The following is an 18,342-nucleotide window of genomic DNA, read 5'->3' on the forward strand; positions in this document are numbered from 1 at the left end:
ACATCCTGAAGGGTGGAAGATGCCTGTGCACCCCAGCCACCACACAGGTTTGACAGAGCTAGGTATTGGTGCAGTGACAAGATTAACCAAGATGACTGGAGACCAGCTGTGCTGTACGGACCTAGTGCCACACACAATCGCAGTGTGGGCTGGCCTGTGCTGCTTCTGGGCCCCGAACTCTCGCTTCTCCTGGGCCCCGATCACATCCCTCTGCGAACTATTGCCGCTCCTTCTGTACCTGCCCGCACTGCAGTCAGCCGTCTCCCTCCTGTAGCAGCACGCGCTGCTCCCTGAAGTGGCATGCCGCCGCATGTTGCCCCCTCTAATGGTCCCGGCCTGCTGATGGTCTTGCAGGCTGATGGTCTTGCAGGCCAGGACCACTCTGATTTCCAACATAGTTCAGGTGGGACAGACAAAAGACGTGTTCTTGAGTAATAAATGATCTGCAAAACACTTGGTCCTTGTGATCACCTGGATTAGGGGAAAATGCTTGAAGCTATCATTAAGGAAGAAATAGCGGGACATCTAGATAGGAAGAGTGCAATCAAGCAGACGCAACATGGATTCATGAAGGGAAAATCATGTTTAACTAATTTACTGGAATTCTTTGAGGATATAACGAGCATGGTGGATAGAGGTGTACTGATGGATGTGGTGTATTTAGATTTCCAAAAGGCATTCTATAAGGTGCCACACAAAAGGTTACTGCAGAAGCTAAAGGTACGCGGAGTCAGAGGAAATGTATTGGCATGGATAGAGAATTGGCTGGCGAACAGAAAGCAGAGAGTCGGGATAAATGGGTCCTTTTCCGGTTGGAAATCGGTGGTTAGTGGTGTGCCACAGGGATTGGTGCTGGGACCACAACTGTTTACAATATACATAGATGACCTGGAAGAGGGGACAGAGTGTAGTGTAACAAAATTTGCAGATGTCACAAAGATTAGTGGGAAAGCGGATTGTGTGGAGGATACAGAGAGGCTGCAAAGAGATTTGGATAGGTTAAGCGAATGGGCTAAGATTTGACAGATGGAATACAATGTCGGAAAGTGTGAGGTCATCCATCTTGGGGGGGGGGGGGGGGGGGGGGGGAAAAACAGTAAAAGGGAATATTATTTGAATGGGGAGAAATTACAACATGCTGAGGTGCAGAGGAACCTGGGGGTCCTTGTGCATGAAACTCTTTGAGTCTACCTACAAAACATAAAACATTAAACCGTGCCACCCGACCTGGGTGACACACCAGACATTTTCAAGGCCCCTTTTTTTTCCTTTTTTTGTGTTTTTTTTTCTTCTTTTTTTTGGTTTTTTTTTTGGGCGCTAAAATCAAATTTTTCCAAGTGCCCCCTATAAAAGGGGAGGGGGACACTAAAAGCACTGGCAATTAAAACAAATTAAACTTTAAAACGTAAAATCAAATTAAAATTTGGTTGCCGGGCGTGATGATGCACTCCAGTCCCTCCGGTGCCCACCTCTCGCGGAAGGCCGCGAGCGTACCGGTGGACACCGCGTGCTCCATCTCCAAGGACACCCTGGACCGGATGTAAGAGCGGAAGAGAGGCAGGCAGTCAGGTTGAACGACCCCCTCGACCGCCCGCTGCCTGGACCGGCTGATGGCACCCTTGGCCGTGCCCAGGAGCAGTCCTACGAGGAGGCCCTCGGACCTACCCGCTCCCCTCCGCACAGGGTGCCCAAAGATCAGGAGAGTGGGACTGAAGTGCAGCCAGAATTTCAGGAGCAGCCCCTTCAAATAATGGAACAGGGGCTGCAACCTTGTGCACTCAATAAAAACATGGGACACGGACTCCTCCAGACCGCAGAAATTGCAGGCGGCCTGGGAGTCCGTGAACCGGCTTAAAAATTTGTTGCACGGCACTGCTCCGTGCACCACCCTCCAGGCCAAGTCCCCGATGAATAGTGGGAGGACCCCTGCGTAGAGTGCCCTCCATCGGGGACCCCCGCCTCCTCCGGACGGCAAGATGGTACGCCATGGCGTGTCCGGACGGCAGGCGAGGATGGCAAAGTTGAGAGTGTGCAGGAGCAGCCCGTACAAGAAACCCCTCCGCGCGGAACTGAAAGGCACGGAGGGGATTTCCCCGAGGCGGCTCAAGTTGTGAGGCGCCGGCCCCCGAGGGAGGTTCCGGGGTTTGGCGCCGATGAGGAATTCCGTCCGGACGGGGGTCAGTTCGGACGGGATCTCCCCACGTGCTTGAGCCTCCTCGATGCACCTAACTGAGTCAGGGCCCAGAGCTGTTTTTAGCGACTCGATGGCATCGGCCGCGTGGCGGACGTTGGCAGAATTTAGGCGCCGTGCCAGCGTGTCTGGCGCCATCCAGCCCGCTCCTCTGCCATCGAGCAGGTCCCTGACCCTGGTCACCTCACCAGCCACAGCCCTCTCTTCCGACCGCCACATAAAACCTCGGTCGTGGAGGTACGGATTCCCGAGCAGCGGCTCCTGCAGGACGGCCGCCACTCCAGCCGGCGGAGAGCTGCGCTTGGTGGAGACTTTGTTCCAGACCCTGATGAGGTCCCTGTAAAAGACAGGCAGCTCCCGGAGGGCGGTCCTGACACCCCCCAAGTTCACAAACAGGAGCTGCGTGTCGTAGTTGAGGTCGCGCTGCTGGCGGAAGAAATACGTCGCCAGAGCGCACCACCTAGGAGGGGGCTCGACGTAAAGGTATCTCTGCAGGGTCTGAAGACGGAAAGTCGCATGAATCCCAAAATGTTAGTTTGCAGGTGCAGCAGGTAATCAGGAAGGCGAATGAAATGTTGGCCTTCATTGTGAGAGGGATGGAGTACAAAAGCAGGGAGGTCCTGCTGCAACTGTATAGGGTATTGGTGAGGCCACACCTGGAGTACTGCGTGCAGTTTTGGTCACCTTACTTAAGGAAGGATATACTGGCTTTGAAGGGGGTACAGAGACGATTCACTTGGCTGATTCCGGAGATGAGGGGGTTACCTTATGATGATAGATTGAGTAGACTGGGTCTTTACTCGTTGGAGTTCAGAAGGATGAGGGGTGATCTTATAGAAACATTTAAAATCATGAAAGGGATAGACAAGATAGAGGCAGAGAGGTTGTTTCCACTGGTAGGGGAGTCTAGAACTAGGGGGCACAGCCTCAAAATACGGGGGAGCCAATTTAAAACCGAGTTGAGAAGGAATTTCTTCTCCCAGAGGGTTGTGAATCTGTGGAATTCTCTGCCCAAGGAAGCAGTTGAAGCTAGCTCAATGTATGTATTCAAGTCACAGATAGATAGATTTTTAACCATTACGGGTTACGGGGAGCGGGCGGGTAAGTGGAGCTGAGTCCACGGTCAGATCAGCCATGATCTTGTTGAATGGCGGAGCAGGCTCGAGGGGCGAGATGGCCTACTCCTGTTCCTAATTCTTATGTTCTTATGTTCTTATGTTCTTATTATTGTTTTAGTCTGCCGAAGGGGGTTGGAGAGTAATTTTCCAGAGTATTTTTCTCTTATTGGCCCTGGGTTTCTTCTGGGTTTTTTTGCCTCTCCCAGGAGATTACATGGCTGGGAGCGGGGTTTGAAGTGGGGGTGGGCGGAGGGGGGGGCGGCGTGAGGGGAGGAGGAGGAAAGAGGAAGCATTTAGTTATGATGCTCTGGCCATTGAGTGTGGGGCAAGCTTGATGGATCAGCTGATCTTTTCCTGCCTGTCAATATCAGATGTCCATAATCCAATAAGGTGAGGAACACATTAGAAAGCCGTGTTCAAAGATTGCCGAGGCCAATCAGGCAGGAAGTGAGTTATGTTACAGCCTTGGCTAAGTCGAATGAAAAAAACAATTCATTCAGTGTAGGTAACATCCAGCTCTGATCACTGATTGTATCCTGCTTCTCTTGTACCATTGTGCCTCATATGAAGTGGTGCATTTACAAAATTAATGATAGATTTGACTACTATTTCAGGATTAGTTTCTCTGGTAAAGTTCAAGTAGAGCAGAGACGATTGAGTGGAGATTTAATACAGGTGATCAAAATGATGAGGGATCTGGACAGAGTAGATTGAGAGAATCTGTTCCCATTGGCAGCAGGGTCGAGAACCTGAGGACACAGATTCAAGGTGATTGGCAAAAGAACCAAATGCGACGTGCGAAAACACCTTTTTACACAGCGAGTGGCTCGGATCTGGAATTCGCTGCCTGAAAGCGTGTTGGAGGCAGATGCAATTGCAGCTTTCAAAAGGGAGATGACTAATTACCTGAAGGAAAAAAATCTGCACGGCTACAGGGAAAGGGCAGGGGAGTGGGACTGGCTGAAGTGCTCTTGCAGAGAGCCGGCATGGGCTCGACGGGCCGAATAGCCTCCTTCTTGTGCTATAACCATTCTATGATTATAAAGACTAATGTATGCTACTTGTCAAGCTGATGGATTCTCAGCCTACAAAACAGAAGCTGGGAGTATTTTATGGTCAGTGGGGAAGGAGCAGAGAGCTCAAACAATGCTTGAAATAAAGAACCAAAACAGCAAGCAGTGGGAAATTTAAATAAAAACACTTTATTTATCATTTATATTTAATGGGAGCTGTTTGGCTGTTATTTGGATAAATTTCGCGGCTGCTCTGACAAGCTTAACTTTCATGTAGGATTAACAGTGCATCAGTTGATTATGCACTAATCAGTATTTTATGCTTAAAGGGAGCTAAAATTAAATGATAAAGTTATCTCTCAGCTTGTGAGCATTTATCCATTTATAAACTAGTGCATCAAATTTAGATTTAAAAAAAAAACAGCTGTCACTTATTTATACTGCTTGCTGGAAATTGTAAGTAGTAAGATTCACATAGTAGTCACTTTTTGTGACCTACAGGAAGTCTTGTTTCGGTTGCCACCTTCTTTATTAATATATTTTATCGAATAAAAGCAAACATTATTTATAGGAAACCTGGTGGTGTGTCTATAAAATTTGCACCATTTCCTGTGAGGTCCTGATCTCAGTTGGGAATGTGTCAATTCATCTTTATTTTTGAAGTTCAGTTAGCAGCTGATTGATGCAGAGCAGAAAAAGCAGACAGGGAAGAGAATCACAGTGACACAAAATATGAAAAAATAAAATTTCTGGGAGGGGTCAGGCTCCCAGATTCTCTGAGAAAATAAAATCTTCACCAACAGAGCACATTTTCCCTTTCAGAAATTTGTAAATACAGCACAGTAAAAAATGACAGTTTTATGCACTTCATATGTGGCTACAGCATTAGTCGTGACCGTTCATGTCCCATTGCATTCCCATTTATAGTTCATTCTTTTCATGGGCCACATGTGAGACCTTTTGGGTTTCACAGAAAAATAAACAGAATTGTGGAATGATGTCCCAAAACACCAATTCAAGTTCCTTAATTCCAATGTAAAATCAGGGAATTTAATTTATTCAGTCGCCTTGCAGCTGTGGCCTTGTTCATACACAGCTCTGATTAAAGGCCTATCAGCTGTTTTTTGAGATATCAGATTTAAAAGGACTGTCATTTTTCTTGACGCTGTTCGTCAGCTTTTGCAAGTTTTGTGGGTTGGCATGTGCAATGGAGGTGACCCATATCGACAGTGAAGTTCTCTGATTAAAACTGTAGGCGCGATGAGTTTTAATAGATTACTTTAACTACTGCTTTGAATGCTGGGATCGTTCCATCTCCATAGCAATCTCGTCCTTTCTCTTGCTCTCCAAAGAGATAAATACCAGGATGTACCAGCAGTCAAAACAGGCATGAGATCGCAATCCCAGTCTAGGAGGATTGGAGGCTGCAATCGTGCAGACCACTCTCCGATTGAAAGCAACAATATCGGTAGATCTGCTTGAAACCAGCAAAAGAATTCAAGGGCATTGGCTAAATGAAAAGTCGTTTGGCAATCCTTTTTCTGACTCGGAAGGGCATGGAGTCAGGAAAACTGCAGTTATTATCTGTTGTGTACACTTTTTTTGGGTTGAACACTTTTCCATTTAAACTCTGGTCCTTTAGAGCACATGAAGGGCCCTCTGGTGACATATGGTGCCTTGTATACCTGTGTATGAAATAGTACCCAATGACAATTAAGATTACCTATTGCCTGAGCCATGCTTTAAAAAGGTTAACTTGTCATTTCCAAATTAGCCAGTGCTGGTAGGAAGGGCAAGAATGACGCATGTTAAAATCAGGTGCACATTTGTCGAAGTTTAAGGAAGGACGGCAAACACTGAAAGTACCTATTCAAATGAAGTCATGCATGAAGCTCGGTGCAAAGCTGCTGCAGAATGACCTTTAAACTCTCAGTGGCAGCGATGATGCAATCAGGCCTGTTGTATCCTGATTAAAAGCACCTCCTTTGTCTGGCGTGACTGCACATGATAGAGCCAACTAGAAGGATGTCCTGGTTTGGGGATTTGACGTCCTTTTTAATATACTTTTTACAATTTCTTCTTCTTAGATCCGGAAGACCAAGTGAAAAAGAATTCAACTGAAAGAGCGTTCAAGGAGCGCATATTTTCCAGAAAACGCCAAGGCGCGATGCGGCGAAAGATTCACCAGGTCAACAATCATAAGTTCATGGCCACTTACCTGCGACAGCCCACGTACTGCTCCCACTGCAGGGAATTCATCTGGTAGGAAGCTCCTGTATTAAGTTACTGATGTTAAAGAAGCCATGTGCCTTTTGTTTAAATGTTAAAATCCTTTAAAATGGAACATCAGTCAGGAGCCATCTATATCTGTTCCTTTTTCACAAGAAAATGAAGGGCTCTCTTTTGGTTACCATACAAGAGTGCTTATCCACTAAGTATTTCATGCACATGCAAATAAAGACAATCCAAGGTGACCCCTGATGTTGAAGCGCATTTGCTCCTGCATTTTTCTGTCACAAAGTAGTTTTCTTTTTAATTAATTCATGAATGTGGGTGTCACTGGCAAGGCCAGCATTTATTGCCCATCCCTAATTGCTCTTGAGAAGGTGGTGGTGAGCCACCTTCTTGAACCGCTGCAATCTGTGTGGTGAATGCAATGCTGTTAGGGATGAAGTTCCAGGTTTTTGACCCAGCGACAATGAAAGAACAACGATATATTTTCAAGTCACAATGGTGTGTGACTTGGAGGGGAACTTGGAGGTGATAGTGTTCCCATGTGCCTGCTGCGCTTATCCTTCTAGATGATAGGGGTCGTGGGTTTGGGAGATGCTGACGAAGAACCCTTGGCGAGTTTCTCTTTTGCAAGCATTTTGAAAGACCAAGGACTAGAAATAGCATAGCGCCCTATTTGGGGCGATAACTTTTGCGGGAGCAAGTATCGCCGGGCGATAAAGATTTGATTGTGCCAGGAACTTCCGCTTTAGCGCTCTAAGAGGGAAGTGGCGTGCTAATTCAAGCACTACCACTTGCCTTAGAGCACTAAAGGGAGTGGGTGGGGCAGTATCGGCAGAGTGCTGAGCAATGTTCGGGGCAGCGTCCGTCTTTACAGGAAACTTCCCTCCCTTAAAGGGAAAGGCCAATACTGCATTGAATGAATCTTCAGGCTGTGTCTGTTGGGCGATGGTACCTGCACTGTGTGCATAGAAGCCCCGAGTACTCTCGGAGAGCACAGGGCTGAGCAACCGCAGGAGCAAAATAAAGCAGGAGGCACGAGAATGGGGACATAAATAAATTTTGCCCTACCTGACCACCACTGCCTTTAAATATTGCTCCCCAAGTGGCCAGCCGAGGTGATAACGCCTCCTGCAGCTGCCGTTGTTGGCGCCCGGTGATGCTGCAGGGGTCGGGAGCGAATATTGCATCCCGGGCGGTAACGAAGCACTGCGTGATGTCATGATCTATGGGGCGCAAGAGATCGAGGCGGTAAATTTCAGTGCTAGCGCAAACCCGCTAGGGAAATTCGCGGGCGTCAGTGACTTCGCCGTGTCCAGTCAGTAACCCCTTAGCGCCTCAAGGGTGGCGGTGATGGGGCACTAACAGGAGGTACAAAATTAAGGACAAGGTTTATTTGAAATATAATGGAAGGTTTATGTATCGCTGACAGCCAAGGCCTATGGTGCCAGCTGGGGGAAACCCCTGCACAGAGGAGATCAACAAGTTGCCGAAGTAATGTGGCAGCAGTTATCAGCCAAGAGCATGCAGACATCGGGAATTATTTGTTTATACAGTGGGTGATCAACACACAACCAGGTTGCCAGGAAGGTTGGTTGAGGCCAGGGCACTGACTCGTTTAAGAAAGAGACAGTTGCTGTAATGGGAGGATGGTAGAAAGATGACAAGAAATGGATTGACGGGTTGTCTTCATCCCAACCTTTCTGGTGATTTTCATTGTTTTTTATCCACAGGGGAATCTTTGGAAAGCAGGGATACCAGTGTCAAGGTAATCATTCATTTTAACAAGGAGATTGATGAGGTAAAGCACACTGGGTTCAGGCAACTGAACTTCGCATCTTCCAAAACCCAATCCGATCCCCGACAACGCTACTCGATCCCTGACACTCGATCCCCAACCTATCCCCGACCCCGCTACTCGATCCCCGACCATGCTACTCGGTCCCCAACCGGGACACTTGATCCCCAACCGATCCCCGACCGTGACACTCGATCCCCGATAGTGATACACAACTCCCCCCCCCCCCCCCCCCCACCACAGATCGAGGAGACTGTCACGCACCAGAGAACTGAGTGCTCATAAAGGAGCGGTAAGCTGAAGCAGAGGCTTTTCACTGCTCAGGACAGAGGCATATAATGCTGGAGTCTGGGGAGAGATACAAATAAAGGAAAAGAGGCAGAGCATTGGAATGGAAATGACCCCAAATTACTATGGACACAAACACAACCGGTGGGTGGGGGAGTAGAATAGACATTGATCTGTAATCATGCAGAAGCACAATTTTCCAATCAAGTTTCCTACCTAAAATATGAGAACCAGCTAAAAATAAAAAAATCCAGATTGCAAGCCAATCGACCAATGTTGGATTCCTGCTCATTCTCACTGAATCCCTTTCCCCTGAAGTTTCTGTAATAGATAGAATGGCATTGATTGAATAGATAATTCAGCTACTGAACTTCTCTGGTCAATATAAACATAGGCAGTCCCTCGAAATGAGGATGACTTGCTTCCACACCAAAAAAAGGATGAGTTCACAGGTGTTTCGAAAGAAGAACCCTAACTACATCCTCAAAGGTGGAAGATACCTGTGCGTGGATTTTAACGTGCGGTGGCCGTTGCACACCAGCCACCACGCGAGCTTGACCGAGCTAGGTCTTGGTCCAGTGGCAAGGATTAACCAAGACAACTGGAGACCTGCTCTGCTGCACGGAACTAGTGCGCACACATATTGCAGTGTGGGCTGGCCTGTGCTGCCCCTGGCCCTGAACTCATGCCTCCTCTGGGCCCCGATCCTATCTCTCCACAAGTTTATAGTTTATAGGCCCCCTAACAATAGCTACACTGTTAGACAGAGTATTAATCAAGACATAATAGGAGCTTGTAACAAAGATAATACCGTAATCGTGGGGAGTTCAATTTTCATATAGACAAGGCAAATCAAATTGTCAAAGATAGTCGAGAGGATGAGTTCATGGAATGCATTTGAATAGTCAACGCTTCGATTTCAAAATTCTCATCCTTGTTTATAAATCCCTCCATGGCCTCACCCCTCCCTATCTCTAATCTCCTTCAGCCTCACGACCCCCCAAGGTATCTGCGTTCCTCAAGTCTGCCCTCTTGAGCGTCCCTGATTATAACTGCTCAACCATCAATGCTGTGCCTTCAGTTGCCTAGGCCCTAAGCTCTGGAACTCCCTCCCTAAACCTCTCTGCCTCTCTTTCCTCCTTCAAGACGCTCCTTAAAACCTACCTCTTTGACCAAGTTTTTGTTTATCTTCCATAATTTCTTATCTGGCTCAGTGTCAAATTAATTATTTTGTCTTGTAACACTCCTGTGAAGTACCTTGGCACATTTTACTATGTTAAAGGCACTATATAAATACAAGTTATTGTTTATATATAGAATAACAGATACCCAGGAGTGAGTTACAGGGTGGAATCTAATCGAGGGGTTCAGTTGGTTTATATATAGATCAATATAAACCCTCCTGAAGGTGGCAGTGAATCACTGGGCTGCCAGCTCACTGGGTTATAGAGAATTTGGCAACTTCTGGTTAGCATTTAGACAAAAGTCTGTTGATAAAATGAAGTCCCTTTTTCACTTAGTCATTTGCCTGTTAAATTCCTAACCAGAAGTTTTAGCCGATACTCCATTATTTGATGATTGCTCTGCTGTCTGAGTGTAGAGGTGTAAATGACCGCAGACCTCCAACTCCTTCAGAATGAACAAACTCGTCCTGTGTGGACTCAGCGCCACTCCTGGACGGCTGACGTGACGAGTGATTCTTTAAAAATATTACTATCTTCACAACACCTGAAGTCTTTACTGAGCTAAACAATTTCATCATCATGTTTAAATAAGACTACAAAAATGAAAAATATGGTGTTATCAGTAGTTTTTAAAAAAAAAATCTGATTTTTGTTCCACTCTGTCAGCGACAGACTGCGGTTTAAATGGGCGGTTTGCAACATTAACCCTCGCTCCTGTTTGTTTCACAGTGTGTACGTGTGTGGTTCACAAACGCTGTCACCAGTTAATTGTCACAGCATGCCCTAGAATAAAGAAGGAGAAGAAAGAGGAGGTATGGGCAGGACTGAATTTCTGTGTTTAGTGATACTTGATCTGGTATCGGTGAGTGTCTATGTGTGTAGTGTTGGCACCACTAACAAACCAGATATCCAGCTGTGAGTTAGCTGCATCTAGTTACTGCTGCTGCTTTTCCTGATCAATGCACAAAGTATTGCAATCAGCCAGAATTGAAATTATTTGTTCGAATTGTTCTTCTATTTTGTGCAACAGTTTATTCAGGAACTCAAAATGAGAGAATCTCTCCTCCAATGGGGGATTTCTTCTGAACTGTAAAATGTCGAACAAATTAACTTTGACCTTGCTGCAGCAATGGGGATACGTTACTGTACAATTTTGAGTTCTTCAGTAGTGGACATGGAGGGAAGACCTCTGCAGGAATGCTTTACTCCCTGGTGTGTGAGGAGTTCTGGCACACAGTAGCTGTTGGGTTTTCCAGGCCTTACTGTGGTCCTGTGTTAATTCAAGTTGTCACAACCCCTGGAAGCCAGTGAGTTGAAGAGAGCTTTGAACTTTGATACTGCCACAGGTAATGATCGAGAGATGGCAGAAATATTATGACATTATTTTGCTTCAGTATTTATCAGGGACATGACATTGGATGATATTAATAAGATAAGTGCATTTAAAATAAAATAAAAAGAAGGGATATATTAAATGCACTAATCAAACTCAAAAGGTATAAAACCCCTGGTCTGGATGGATTGCATCCACGCATTTTAAAATAATCTAGCAAAGAGAAAGCAGAAGCATTACTACACATATTTAATAATTCATTCGAAAAAGGTGCAGTGCCAGAGGACTGATGGATAGCTAACGTAATAGCTATATTTAAGAAGGGAGATAGAACATGTCCAGGCAGTTTAACATAGGTGGTAGGAAAAATAATGGAATCCCTACTAAAGGAGAAAATAGAAACCAAAAATATAATAATGAATATACAGCATGGATTTCAAAAGGGAACGTCTTGCTTGACCAACCTCATTGAATTTTTTGACGAGGTAACAGAGAGTAGACAATGGTAATACAGTTGATGTAATTTATCTAGATTTTCAAAAGGCCTTCGATAAAGTACCCCATAATAGACTGATGAGCAAGGTCAGAGAAAGCTGAGTCGGGACAAGTAGCAGAACGGATAGCTAGCTGGCTTCAAGACAGAAAGCAGAGAGTAGGGGTAAAAAGAAGCTATTCACAGTGGCAGAAGGTGTGTAGTGCTGTTCCACAAGGATCAATGCTGGGACCACTGTTGTTCACAATTTATATTAACGATTTAGACATTGAACTCAAAAACACAATTTCTAAATTTGCTGATGATACCAAATTGGGAGCGATAGTCAATACTGAGTTGGACGGCAACAAATTACAGGAGGACATAAATAAACTTGCAGAATGGGCATATAATTGGCAAATGAAGCTCAACACAGATAAATGTGAGGTATTACATTTTGGTAGGAGGAATTGGGAGGTCACTTAGTACTTGGAGGATGCAAGTCTAGGTGGGGTAGAGGAACAAAGGAATCTGAGTACAAATACACAAATCACTAAAGGTTGCGCCACAGGTTAGCAAGGCCGCAAAAACAGCAAACCAACAACAGGGTTTATTTCTAGAGGTATAGAATTGAAAAGTAAGGAAGTTATGATAAACTTGTATCAAACCTTGGTTAGGCCACACTTGGAGTACTGTGTACAGTTGTGGTCATCATATTGTAAAAATGATAGAGGCACTGGAGAGGGTACAGAGACGATTTACAGGGATGATACTAGAAATGCGAGGGTATACATATCAGGAAAGGATGAACAGCACAGCTTTGAAAATAGTAGGCTTGAGGGGTGACCTGTTGTGTATCTGTAAAGCACGCACTCCCATGTTTCGCCACTAGGGAGCTCATCAGTCACCTGAGAATTCATTTTTAGTGTGGAAGTCATCCTCGACTCCAAGGGACTGCCTAAGAGAAGTAGAGGGCGCTGCACTCTTTGGCAGGTTGGCTGACTGGAACTTGCCGTGCAAAAGCCCATAGAAAGTCTATGGGCAAGTGGAAGTCTAACGAATGTCTGGCCATGTCTGTTCTCCACTCAGAGCAAAATCTGGCCCTAGTCGCATTGGTCATGGGAGAAAGGTTAGCCATGATCGGTGGAAACGTTCTGCACTTCTTCAAATAGTACCGTGAGAGTTTTAATGCCTACCTAAACAGGCAAGAATAATTTAGGCCACGCCCACTCTTTCAACTTTGTTTTTCTTTCCTATATCATCATAGGCAGTCCCTTGGAATTGAGGAAGACTTGCTTCCACTCTCAAACTTAGGTGGCTGAACAGTTCAATACGAGAACCACAGTCCCTGTCACAGGTGGGAACGATGGCACAGTGGTTATGTTAATGGACTAATGATCCGGAGAAATGAGTTCAAATCCCACCACGGCAGCTGGGGAATTTAAATTCAGTTCAGTAAATGAATGTGGAATAAGAAGCTAGTGTCAGTAATGGTGACCATGAATCTACTGGATTGTGTAAAAACTCATCTGTTTCACTAATGTCCTTCAGGGTAGGAAAGCTGCCATCCTTACCCGGTCTGGCCTATATGTCACTCCAGGCCCATCAGCAATGAGGTTGACTCTTAACTGCCCCTCTGAAATGGCCTAGCAAGCCACTCAGTTGTCAAGAAGGCGGCTCATCACCACCTTATCAAGGAATATAAGAGAAATTAGGGATGTGCAGTAAATGCTGGCAGCGATGCCCACAACCCATGAATGAATGTTTAAAAAAGTTTATCTGGTACTATATGTATTTGTAGGGGAACACATAGATTACATTTGCATCTATAAATTAAATAAAGCCTATTGCTCTTCTATCTTAGTTCAGACTGAAGAATACCACAATAATTTCATTATTTAACCAAGAATATATGCTTTTAAATGAATAGAAGTAGAACCGCATAAGTTAACTGTATAGAAACATAGAAACATAGAAAATAGGTGCAGGAGTAGCCCATTCAGCCCTTCGAGCCTGCATCACCATTCAATATGATCATGGCTGATCATGCAACTTTAGTACCCCATTCCTGCTTTCTCTCCATACCCGTTGATCCCTTTAGCCGTAAGGGCCACATCTAACTCCCTTTTGAATATATCTAATGAACTGGTTTCAACAACTTTCTGTGGTAGAGAATTCCACAGCCCATTGTGTTTGTGCTTGTTCATTGCTGGAGTAACTCAGAATTAATCCCACCAACCTGCACTCTCACCACAGCCCTGTATCTTCATCTTCTTCAAATATTTATCAACTTTCCTCTTAAAAGATGCAAAGGTTACTGCCCCAACTATTGCCTGTGACAAAGCATTCCATGCTCCAACAACTCTTTGAGTAAAGGAATTTCTTCTAACCTCTATCCCTATTCTCTTAGTAACAATTTTAAATTGATAACCCTTTGTCATTGGCTCCCAAAGGTTAATAGAGAATAGTTTTTCTCTATTAACCTATGAAAACCTTTCATTTATTGTTTTTAAAGTGCTGAAACCTTCCTTAAGCCTTCTCTGCTCCAGTGGAAATCGTCCCAGTATTTCAAGTCTCACCTCATAACTGTAGTTTCCCAACCCTGGTGTCATCCTGGTGAATCTATCATCATCATCATAGGCAATCGAGAACGACTTGCTTCCACTCTTAAAATGAGTCCTTAGGTGGCTGAACAGACCAATACGAGAACCACAGTCCCTGTCACATGTGGGACAGATAGTCGTTGAGGGAAAGGGTGGGTGGGACTGGTTTGCCGCACGCTCTTTCCGCTCCCTGTGCTTGATTTTTGCATGCTCTTGGCGATGAGACTCGAGGTGCTCAGCGCCCTCCCGAATGCACTTCCTCCACTTAGGGCAGTCTTTGGCCAGGGACTCTCAGGTGTCAGTGGGGATGTTGTACTTTATCAGGGAGGCTTTGAGGGTGTCCTTGTAATGTTTCCTCTGCCCACCTTTGGCTCGTTTACCATGAAGGAGTTCCAAGTAGAGCACTTGCTTTGGGAGTCTCGTGTCTGGCATGCGAACTATGTGACCTGCCCAGCGGAGCTGATTAAGTGTGGTCAGTGCTTCAATGCTGGGGATGTTGATGTGTCTATCCTCTCAGAAGATTTGTAGGATCTTGCAGAGACATCGTTGGTGGTATTTCTCCAGTGACTTGAGGTGTCTGCTGTTCATGGTCCATGTCTCTGAGCCATACAGGAGGGCAGGTATTACTGCAGCCCTGTAGACCATGAACTTGGTATAGAAAGGTATACCCTTTCTATAATGGGGCACCATAGCTGATAGCCCTCAACTGGAGCGTGTGTCTGTGGATGTTGGGCGAGGAAAGGGGTGGCTTGGCACTCAGTGTTCACATTCACACATGATAAAAGATGTTTTAAGCAAGGTAAACCCATGATAATTGGCACCCGTTAAACTGTACCCAGCAAGATGCCAATGTTGTGAGGAGAAGGGATACAATTGGCAGAGAAAGGAAATGAAAAAAAGAGAAATTCTTTCAAAGATTGCGTCACATTTCAAACGAGCCCTTTTCTTTGCTGTTCACTTGGAATTTTACCAATATGTTATGAGCCAGTTCAACATTTATGGTGTGTTATTCACTAAATTGGTATTATTCCTACTTGGACCAGATGCTGTCATTCCTGAAACGATGCAGTATAGTTACAAGTGTACCAAATGAATCTGCAATGGCAATAACTCACATCTAAGAATTACTTGCTGTCCAATTCGTGCCTACTTACTGTCGCACCCATTGGTTCCTTGTCCAAATCCAGTCTGACCAATGAACGATTTAGTCTCAGTGCGAGAGATAGGGCCATCAGACCTCCAGTTCTAATTCTGTTCCTTCGAAGGTCCAGCCTCAGGATCCCAGCGCTCTCTACTATAAACTCAGCTGTGGCTATGGCACCTAAAGATAAAATGAAAAGACAAATTAACGGAGCTCAGGCCCAACGCCTGCACCAAGAACGTAGTCAGAAAATCAGAGCCCTCTAAAATCACGAAAAGAAAGCAAAATACTGTAGATGGTGGAAATCTGAAACAAAAACAGAAGACGCTGGAGATACTCAACAGGTCAGACATCATCTGTCGAGAAAACACTAAACAGTTGACATTTCAGGTGTCAAATCTTTTGTTCTGCGGGAAGATTTTACACCTGAAACGTCAATCGTCTTGCGTTTTCTCGACGCATGCATCTGATCTGCTGAGTATCTCCAGTGCTTTCTATTCTTGTTACTCCTTATAAGGCACACAATGCAATTTAAGTAACCAAAGTCTCTATACGTTTGCATGAAATTGCTCTGCCCACTATTTTAACAAAGGACTTGAGCTATACATTTTAAACAGGGTAACGCCACGGTTAAAATAGTGGGCAGAGCAATTTCAAATGAACGTGTTACCAGGCTGCCTGTTCCCCATTTGAAAAGTTAAGAGAGTATGGGCTATAGACTGATAACAGACTGCAAATATTTGATTCTTAGTTAGCTAGGAGGAAAGATTCCAGCTGGCTGGACCGGACGATCTCAGTTTTTCTTTCACAATCCAAGGTGAAGAGCCTCGATTCTAAGCAGCACATCACCTAGTGACAATGCTCAAAAAACAGGTTCAAGTAGCAGGTAGCACTGGGATCTAATCCCACCTCCTACTGGTCAAAAATAACTTGTTCACTGGTTGTCCAACTAAGTCATCAATAGTCAGCAGTTTTCACAACCAAACCCTGAATCCAAGTTTTTTTAATTTTAAAAATGAAAAGAAGTTAACTAATTTAACCAAATATGAATGTTAATATTAAGCATTTAATGATAGTATTGCTCTTTTAATAGGTTTTAGCCAGAGACAAGTTTACAGTCTTGTGCCTTTAGTTTGGGTGGTTTATGCCACCCGTTGCTGCTCTTCTGCCAGCTGGCGGAGGGTTCTGCACTGGCTGCAATTCTCAGCAGGTCAGCAGTGCTGCCGCTGCCTGCCAGTGGCAGAAGTATTTTAACGAGTTGGCGCGTGACGTCAATAGGCTTGCAGCGCCGATTTGATGCCAACTCATCCATTTTAGAGTTCTCTGCTCCCTCTGCCACCTACACTAAATCATGCCAGTGAGTGCTGCCACCACAAGGTGTTTCAGCAGCGTTAACGGCCGTGAAGACAGGACCTACGAAGATGGACGCTGACGAGTGGAAAACACATCAGATGGATGCTGGAGTGTCAAACGCCTCCTTTGCTCAGGTTGTTCTTTTAAACTTTCATTTTTTTCCCCCATTAGTAACAGTTAGGGGGGCGGGGGGGTTGCAGTTTCTGGCAGTTTTCCGGGAGGCTTACAATGTTTGTGGGTCAGTAAATCAATGGCTGAACTCCATTGCAATGATTGAAGATGATCTCTGAAGGTCTCTGATAGCTTCACCAGAACATCACCTGCGAGCAAATTGGGGCTCAACTGCTTAAGATTTTATGGAATTATAAATAATTTATTCACAATTCCATAACCAATTATTAATCAAATAATTATTTTGTGTTGAGTATACAAGACCCACTAAAGACTGCCACGATGACTACACATGTAAACACTTCCAAGAGTAACTATTGGGGAAAGCTTAGTGTTACAGAGAATTCAGATGCACTCACATCAAAAACTACTAAAGAATCCACAAACATCGGATGGCAGCTGATATTTTGAAGCAAGTACAGCAACTGCTCGTGTCGCTCATTTCTTCCCCATTCTCCTATACTGCAAGCAGGGGACAGAGACAACCTTTGGCCTCCTTTTGAGATTAGCGCTGCAAGGAACGCGTTACACCACAAAATCAACACCACGCTGATGTTAATAAGCAGGCAGTACCAAAATTACTGGTAGGTTTCCATCGTCCCCTAATTTCTAAGCCTTGGTCTTCTTACCTAAGGAAGGATATACTTGCCATAGAGGGAGTGCAAAGCAGGTTTACCAGACTGATTCCGAGGAGGGGGGATTGTACTATGAGGAGAAATTGTGTAGACTATAGCATATATTCCCTCTATTTTAGAAGAATGAAAGGTGATCTCATTGAAACATAAAATTCTTACAGGGCTTGACAGGGTAAATGCCAGGAGGATGTTTCCCCTGGCTGGGGAGTCTAGAACCAGGGGTCACAGTCTCAGAATAAGGGGTCAGCCATTTAAGACTAAGATAAGGAGAAATTTATTCACTCAAAGGGTTGTGAGTCTTTGGCATTCTCTGCCCCAGAGAGCTGTGGATGCTCAGTCATTCAGTATATTTAGGATTGATAGATTTTTGGATATTAAGGGAATCAAGTGAAATTGGGAGAATGGGGGAAGGTGAAGTTAAGGTAGAAGATCAACCATAATCTTATTAAATGGTGGAGCAGGCTCAAAAGGCCAAATGGTCCACTCCTGCTCCTTCGCAACAAAATAGATGTATTAATAGGGCAGACAGAAATTAATAGGTTTGATCTAATAACCATTATGGAGATATAATTGCAAAGTGGCCAAGGTTGGGAACTAAATATTCCAGGATACTTAACTTTTAGAAGAGCTAGGCAAAATGGAAAAGGAGGAGGGGTAGCCCTGATAATAAAGGATCCTGACTCGGAAAATCAAGAAGTAGAATCAGTTTGGGTGGAGCTAAGGTACAGCAAGGGGCAGAAAACATTGTTGGGAGTTGTTTATAGGCCCCCAAACAGTAGTGGTAATGTAGGGCACAGTAAAAATCAGGAA

At 44.9% G+C, this 18,342-nt stretch overlaps 1 protein-coding gene across 1 annotated transcript in view; it reads left to right on the forward strand.

Annotated features, from left to right (window-relative positions):
- Positions 1 to 18,342, forward strand: part of LOC139263409 (protein kinase C epsilon type-like) — a 321,784-nt gene that overhangs the window by 188,900 nt on the left and 114,542 nt on the right. The window contains exons 4-6 of the mRNA XM_070879471.1: positions 6,410 to 6,584; positions 8,288 to 8,322; positions 10,554 to 10,636. Coding sequence (XP_070735572.1) covers positions 6,410 to 6,584; positions 8,288 to 8,322; positions 10,554 to 10,636 — 293 coding nt within the window. The remainder of the gene's footprint in view (positions 1 to 6,409; positions 6,585 to 8,287; positions 8,323 to 10,553; positions 10,637 to 18,342) is intronic.

This window comes from Pristiophorus japonicus, chromosome 4 (assembly GCF_044704955.1).
Source record: "Pristiophorus japonicus isolate sPriJap1 chromosome 4, sPriJap1.hap1, whole genome shotgun sequence".
NCBI lineage: Eukaryota > Metazoa > Chordata > Chondrichthyes > Pristiophoridae > Pristiophorus > Pristiophorus japonicus.